Here is a 7,250-nt window from a genome sequence, read left to right as displayed (position 1 = left end):
TGGTGTTATGGTGGTGGTGGGTGGTGGATGAGGTGTGAGAGAGGTGGTGTGCCAAGGGATGAGGGAGAATGAAACCAAGCTCCTCTATTTATAGGCTGGACAGAACGCTGGACACGGCCCTGTGTCCACTGGACACGGCCCCGTGCCCGTCTGACACTCTCTCTCTCTTCATTAATTGTAATTGCGAATTACAATTAATGCGCCTGCTGTACTTTCAACACGCCCCCGTGCCCGCTGGGCACGGCCCCGTGGTGAGCAATGGAAGCTTCTACTGGTTTGTCTTTTCTGCTGCTTCCTGGGCACGCCCCCGTGTTCGCTGGACACGGGGCGTGTTCAGACTCTGTTTTCTTCTCTTTGTTTTGGGAGGTGCCGTTGAGGGTCCGGGCAGTCCACTTTTGTTCCTTTTCTTGTATTTATGGTAGAATTAGTGGTCTTTTTGCTTCTTTTGTGATTTTGAGCTCATTTTATCCTGAAAATACAAAAGGAAGACAAAAACACTCTTTTTCCAACATTAGTACTTAAAAAGGGTTAGTTTTATGCCTTAATTGATGTGTTTTATATGTTGCATTTTACACACATCAGCAGGCTGTACCTTTCCCACCAACTTTGAAAAATTGCCCAAAATGGATAACCTTATCCCCAAACCAGTCACCGGAAGTTTAACCGGAATTTTTCGCCGGAAAACACAAAGACACTTAAAAACAACCTTTTAAGTTACCCAAACCAACCTTGAACACTCCCGAAGGTTTAGAATCCGTTTTTCAGTTTAAATATGCAAGAAAAACCACCAAAACGGGTGCTAAACCAAGTGTCCAAACACACCAAACACTTGAACAAACCCGGTTTTAAACAAGGTAAAGAGCCAAGCTTTGATACCACTTGTAGGTCCCTTGTCGTGGAGGATGACGAACCTAAACCTTGTTATACAAATCCACTAGCGAGTGCGGAATCCAAGCTGGCAAGCAAACCGGGATGAAGCAAGTATAAACACAAACGCACACGGGTTCACCGATTAACACAACTTGTATTAATGCAAATGAAGGTTTCGGTTACAAGCACAATGTTTACAAATCTAATTTGTAAACTCTCAAAGTGTGTGTGTGAGTTTCGGACAGAATGCTCTCAAAGCTCTCAATCTCTCGGGTGTGTGAATCTGTCTAAGTGTCATGTGAAACTCAACACACTGCATGGGTATTTATACCCAGTCCATGATGTCTGGTCCGAAGGATCCGACAGATGGTCCGAAGGATCATCTATCGAAGATAAAGTATTCGAAGGATCAGCAGGGACCTCGAAAGATCACCTTTCGAGGTCTATCATTCGAAGCCTATCTTTCGATGCCATCGAAGGATCTACAATATCCTTCGATGAGCTATCCTTCGACACAGAACATCCTTCAACATTTACAAAATGTTGTCCAAGTCAAACCGGAGGATGGTTGACTTGGTCAACTTACAACACTAATCAGGACATCGTTTACATCGTGACCTAATACAGACAAAGTACAGACACAAGTGCACCAACATTAAAGGTGTTAAATTGCAAAAGATAAAAACTTTTGAAATTAGAAGTGAAAAACCAAATTAATCAAAGGGGTTAAAATACCAAAGATTGAAACTTTAGATTTAAATTTGCAAAGATTGAAACTTTAGAGTTAAAAAGGAAATCAATTTTAAATTATGAAAATAAAAGAGATAAATAGATTTAGTTAGATGTTTAATATTATTATTATTATTATTATTAATATTAATATTATTATTATTATTATTTTATAAAAGAGATAAATAAAAAATTAAAGGGTGAGAAATTACCAGAGAATGACACGTGTCAAAAAAGGATTTTTGTTTATTAGTATAGAAAGATTATATTATATTATATTATATTATATTATATTATATTATATTATATTATATTATATTATATTATATTATATTATATTATATTATATTATATTATATTATATTATATTATATTATATTATATTATATTATATTATATTATATTATATTATATTATATTATATTATATTATATTATATTATATTATATTATATTATATTATATTATATTATATTATATTATATTATATTATATTATATTATATTATATTATATTATATTATATTTTATTTTATTTTATTATATTATAACACATAAAAAGATTTAGTATTTATGTATATATGCATGAAACATGCTTAAATTATAAATATATCAAGCCCCAAATCAATTTTATGCTTGTAAAACTGCTCTTGATTCGAACTCTAAAGCATATATTCAAAATTAGCTAAGAATAAACTCTCTTAACTAAAAAAAAGCGATCAATGGGATTTGGTGACCCCTAGAGGCAAAGCCTTTAGGAACAGTGATAAAGCTTGAGATTTCCGATCGGTGGCGGGGGGAGGGGGGGGGGAGGCAGAAGTCATTGGACCTAAAAATTTATATAAAATCGCGGAGTTGAAAATGTATATATCCAAAAATTTCTATACGAAAACTATACACTCTCCACTACTGAGCGAAAAGTTCGGGGGATCGACCGCCCTACTTAAGCTGCACGCATGTTTAGGAATTCCTAGGTTTTGAGGTCTTGAATTCAAGCCTCACATAACAGGATTAAAGAAATCCGCCTTAAAAAAGTAAAATAGAAAATTGGAGAAGTTGAATCTCATTGATACCCCTTTGTATACAACCTATTTTCAACCATGCTATACATATGCTAACTAAATAAGAATAAGGAAAACATAAAGTGGTGTTCATAATGCTACATATACCAACTAAATAAGAATAAGGAAAATATAAAATGGTCTTCATAAACTTTGTAAGTTTACCCCATCTCAATAATAAGCATGTAATAAAAGTAATTGTTTTCAAATAATTATCAATAAACATACCTTCTACCTCCGATTTTTATTTTTTTATTTATTATTTTTTTTTTTGAGATATTTCCTCCACACCATTGCTTCATCTTATCAAACTTTCCATATCTACCTCATTTTGTGCACAACCCTATGTCCATCCCAAACATGAATATTTGAAAACTTATTTCACTCAAAGATCATAAAAGGGATTTTGTAAGGTTCTTTGCTCTCTCTCCTCTATCCTGAAAGATCGATGGTTTCGACATCGATCTAGAGGAAAGTCACATAGAAGATGGAGGTGCAAAGGATGGGATGATTGATGGAATTGTGGTAGTGATTTCAATGTTATCGATTCATGCTTTTAGGCGCGACTCATACCATCGTTAGGATTTGTTCTCGTTGATATATCTTTCTTTCAATTTGTGAAAATCTCCATCTCTTTTCCTAGGTTTTATGTTTTCAATCCATCTCTTTTCCTAGGTTTTATGTTTTTGTAGAAACATTATAGGTTGCTTGCTGCATTGTTCTTGATTTGCATTAGTGGCTTATATCCATAGATATACATTGCTATAGCAAATCCTTAACTATATATATTTATTTATACTACAAATCAAAACTCTTCAACTTGTTTTCAATTCTGCCTTTATTTCCATGCATGGCAAGGAATTGGATTCATCTTGGTTTAAGAACCAAATGCCATCATCTTCATCATACTATTATATTGGCAATCAAGCTATCACAAGCTTATTGCTTAAAACATCATGTCAAGGCTTTTCTGATGGTGATAACTTTGGTGTCTCTTCCTTGGATCGGATCTATATTAAGGAAAGAATACATTGCTAGCAACCCAACTCCACATAGACGCCTCGTGTTCGAACAAAGGAAAGCAGAAGCTATCAAAAGTTTCGAAAACGTCCTACTTGAGCCTCCAAGAGGGGCCTCAGGGAAATCTAAAACATACACGAAAAAGACTCGTTATCTTCCGGACTTGATGGACGATTCCCTACAAGACTACCCGCGATTAGTGTTCATAGATGTCAATGGAGATGCGGGATGGTTCATTGAAAACTACCCAACAAGGAACAAGAACTTTGAGATATATCAAGTTGAAACAACCATGCCCGAAACGAATGATGTTGACGATATGTATGTGGAAACCGAGATACCGGATTGGCTAAGAGAAAATGTGAAGAAATGTGAGTATGTGGTAATGAAAGCTGAGGCAGATGTGGTTGAAGAGTTGATAAACCACAAAGTAATAGACTTAGTAGATGAGTTATTCATGGAATGTAAATATCAATGCATGAGATGTAAAAAGTGTAAGAGACCATATTGGAAATGTTTAGCTTTGTATGGTCAGTTGAAAGATTTAGGTGTTGCAGTTCATCAATGGTGGGGATGATCGATAGGGTGAGATTTCTTTAGCTTAATATAGTCTTGTATATATGTACAATTGCTTTTATAATTCATTCTAGTATACATGTAGAGCTCAATGTTATTCTTTTCAATCACAAATTGTCTGTCAATATTATATTTGTGTAAAAATATTTGTGGTAAAGTCAGAACATGTATCTACTCTTAACAATCTCAACCAAAAAAATAGTTGTTTCTAAAACCACAAGAACTCAAAAATGATAAAATCCAACCTCATGAAAACCATCCATTAATTTGTTTGTTATTCTCTAATAATGTGATGAATTTTTTCGCGGTGTAGGCGGCCATCCAAAGTCGGCAGCGAGGTGACGGCCGCCATACATTGACAATGGCTCGACCGCAACTGGCTGCAGCTGTGCTGCATGATGCTGTCCACTAGCAACATTGCCTAAACCTAGAGATTGATCTATTGGTACAGGAACATAGCCGTATTCGGGACTCATTATGTGATTATTATTATTATAATCTTCCTTTGGTAACCGGTAGTAGATTGGGTTGTTACATGTTGCTGCTACAATGTAAACTGTTCCTGCGGCTATGAGTGGCCCAACTACAGCTCCACCACATGTCTTGCCATTTTGATCCACTATTGATACAACAAACTTGGCTAGAAAATCTGTGACAAAATTACGTTAGATATATGTTATCTTCTGAATATCAAACCATAATATATACAATTTTGCTATTTGTGGGATTTACTAGGTATGATGATTGATGATGAACATATACAATTTTGGTATCATATAGAAACCATTCATATGTCCAAAGCTTATAGGTCTATGTTTGAACTCATTTTTTTTTTTAACTTTTCAAGTTTCAAATCCACCACTCGCACCATAGATAATATATGCATTTAATCCAGTAGTTTTATTTTCTTTTATAACTTCCGTTCGTTAGTTTTTATTTTTAACAAAAACTAAATACACGAAATAACTTTTTTTGTTAGTTTTTTTTTTTACAAAAACTAAATACGCAATATAACTTTTTTTTTTTTTGAAAACGTATACCCATCGAGAAACATCAGTACCATAACTATTGTTACTGGTATTCGTATTCGTATTGGACTTTTCCCTTTAAAATTTATTAAAAATCAAATCGTCGCCGCAAAGTTCGGGTGTAACCCACTAGTTCAAAACAATAATCAATTATATCACCACTTTGATATTTGTTTAACCACATTATAAAAAACCTTGAAACGAAAGATACAATAAGTTATAGAGAGAGGGAGAGACTAACCATTATTGGCAGAAGGCGGTGTTAGGATGGTGGAAATAGGAAAAGACGACGGAAATACGGTGGCAGATATCGCTAACAAAGAGTAACAACCATGTAACGTTTGAGGAGAACAAGTTGGCAGTCGAAAGGCCACGTTGGAAACACAACCCGAGCCCGACAACACACAAAGACCGATTTTCCGGAGGTTGCAGAACTGCTTAAGTGAAGCAATTATATCCGAACCAGCCTCAATCTCTAACACGTATGAAGACATACACGGGTATGGGTCGGGTTGGCGGGTAACAGAAACTGATGATTTGGGTTTGTTTTTGGTTCCGGGTGGACGGCCTCTAGGTCTCCGGACCACCTCACCATCATTGGTGGTGGTTTTGGGTTCTTTCTTGATGTCAGCTTCATCGGAGGTGGTGGTGGTGATAAGGTGGTGTTGTTGAGATGGTGGTGATTGGGGGTGGTTGTTGGTTAACATGGTGATTGAATCTTCTTTTCTTGTTTCAAGATTTTGTTTCTTGAAATTGAAAATAGGGTTGCTTTTAAAGAAGATTTTGGAGTTTGAGATAAGGGAGGATTAGTGTTTCAAGTTTATATAAGTGTACAAAAGATATTTACATACAAATCAGTTACGGACTTATGGAGGTTGTTATAAGATGTTATTAATAAATAATGAACTCTATGATCGATTAGGGCTTTAAATTCCCGGCTTTTTTTTTTAATCTTAACCTTTTTTATTATATTATAGAATGGTAACTCAAATACTCACCTTACTAAAATAACAATATAACCATTATGATTAATCATCTAGTGTTACGTAATTAGATACTAAGTACATAATCACATAATGGTATACATGTTTATGAATAAAATGCATATTACGAAAAACGTAGTGATACATAATCACATAATATCATACTTGTTTATATAATACATGCTACGTAATTACATGAATAAAATGTAGTTTGTAAATTCTTTTATTAAGTTAAAAAAACTATAACAATATAACCTATTTAAAGTGAATAAAATGTTTGTTTTTAAAAGTCAACAATAGTCCCTCATACTTTTTTGCCCTTTTACCAATTGTTTTTGTTACGTGATTACTTGATTTGGAGACTACCATATCTCAACAATTTGATTGTTAAATCACTGTTCCATATGGCATTTGATACTTTGTATATAATCCTCTATCTTATAGTTGGTTAAATTATTGGGAGAAAAACAAGAATAAATTGTTGATGCATATTCTGTGGATACGGCTTGTTATGGTTCGGCTCAGTTACGAAGTGAAGACCGAGGTTAAGATATCCTCCTATCTTGACCCGGTATGACGTTTACTATGTATTTCATGTAAAACAGTTACGCATGTGCTAGTGTTTGTTGTATGTGTATTGTTCTTGATGTCTGTGTTTCTGCAAAGTTATGTTTGTTGCTGCAAGTCCACGAAGGCTGATATTGATCCCACAAAGAACAATGTTTCGTCCATTAAGTTGTTCGCTGATATAAGGTTCACGAAGAACCTTTACTTCTTCGTGGGCTTTTGATGTACGTGAATTATATATATTTTTATAAATGAATTTTTCTTCACACAAATTTAGTTTTAAAATGATTTTCACCTAAGAACTAAACTACACACACAAAAGGGTAAGTGTACCTGTCGAGTGGTATTATAGTTTGTCGGTAAGAACCGGATATCAATCTGTGGACGCGGTGTTTCGATACTAAAATTTTGTTACTTT

The 7,250-nt window shown here is 34.5% G+C and overlaps 2 protein-coding genes across 2 annotated transcripts; one reads left to right on the top strand and one right to left on the bottom strand.

Moving 5' to 3' along the window:
• The first annotated feature begins 3,434 nt into the window (after positions 1-3,434).
• LOC110883800 lies at positions 3,435-4,387 on the top strand. The gene has a single exon (XM_022131448.2). The coding sequence runs from the start codon at positions 3,509-3,511 to the stop codon at positions 4,253-4,255; it is 747 nt and encodes a 248-aa protein (XP_021987140.1). The 5' UTR covers positions 3,435-3,508; the 3' UTR covers positions 4,256-4,387.
• A 93-nt stretch (positions 4,388-4,480) lies between these two features.
• LOC110883799 (AT-hook motif nuclear-localized protein 28) lies at positions 4,481-6,096 on the bottom strand. The gene is made up of 2 exons (XM_022131447.2): positions 5,524-6,096; positions 4,481-4,903 (listed from the first exon to the last, which is right to left on the bottom strand). The coding sequence occupies exons 1-2, from the start codon at positions 5,987-5,989 to the stop codon at positions 4,536-4,538; spliced, it is 834 nt and encodes a 277-aa protein (XP_021987139.1). The 5' UTR covers positions 5,990-6,096; the 3' UTR covers positions 4,481-4,535.
• Between the last annotated feature and the right edge of the window lie 1,154 nt (positions 6,097-7,250).

Source organism: Helianthus annuus, chromosome 10 (genome assembly GCF_002127325.2).
Source record: "Helianthus annuus cultivar XRQ/B chromosome 10, HanXRQr2.0-SUNRISE, whole genome shotgun sequence".
In the NCBI taxonomy this organism is placed as follows: Eukaryota; Viridiplantae; Streptophyta; class Magnoliopsida; order Asterales; family Asteraceae; genus Helianthus; species Helianthus annuus.
This window is presented reverse-complemented; position numbering and strand designations above follow the sequence as displayed.

Excerpts from the sequence above, each read along its gene's own strand:
- LOC110883800 (XM_022131448.2), top strand. The coding sequence starts at position 3,509 with ATGGCAAGGAATTGGATTCATCTTGGTTTAAGAACCAAATGCCATCAT.
- LOC110883799 (XM_022131447.2), bottom strand. The coding sequence starts at position 5,989 with ATGTTAACCAACAACCACCCCCAATCACCACCATCTCAACAACACCAC. Across the intron at positions 4,904-5,523 it reads ACCGCCTTCTGCCAATAATG|ATTTTCTAGCCAAGTTTGTT; the intron begins GTTAGTCTCTCC and ends ATTTTGTCACAG.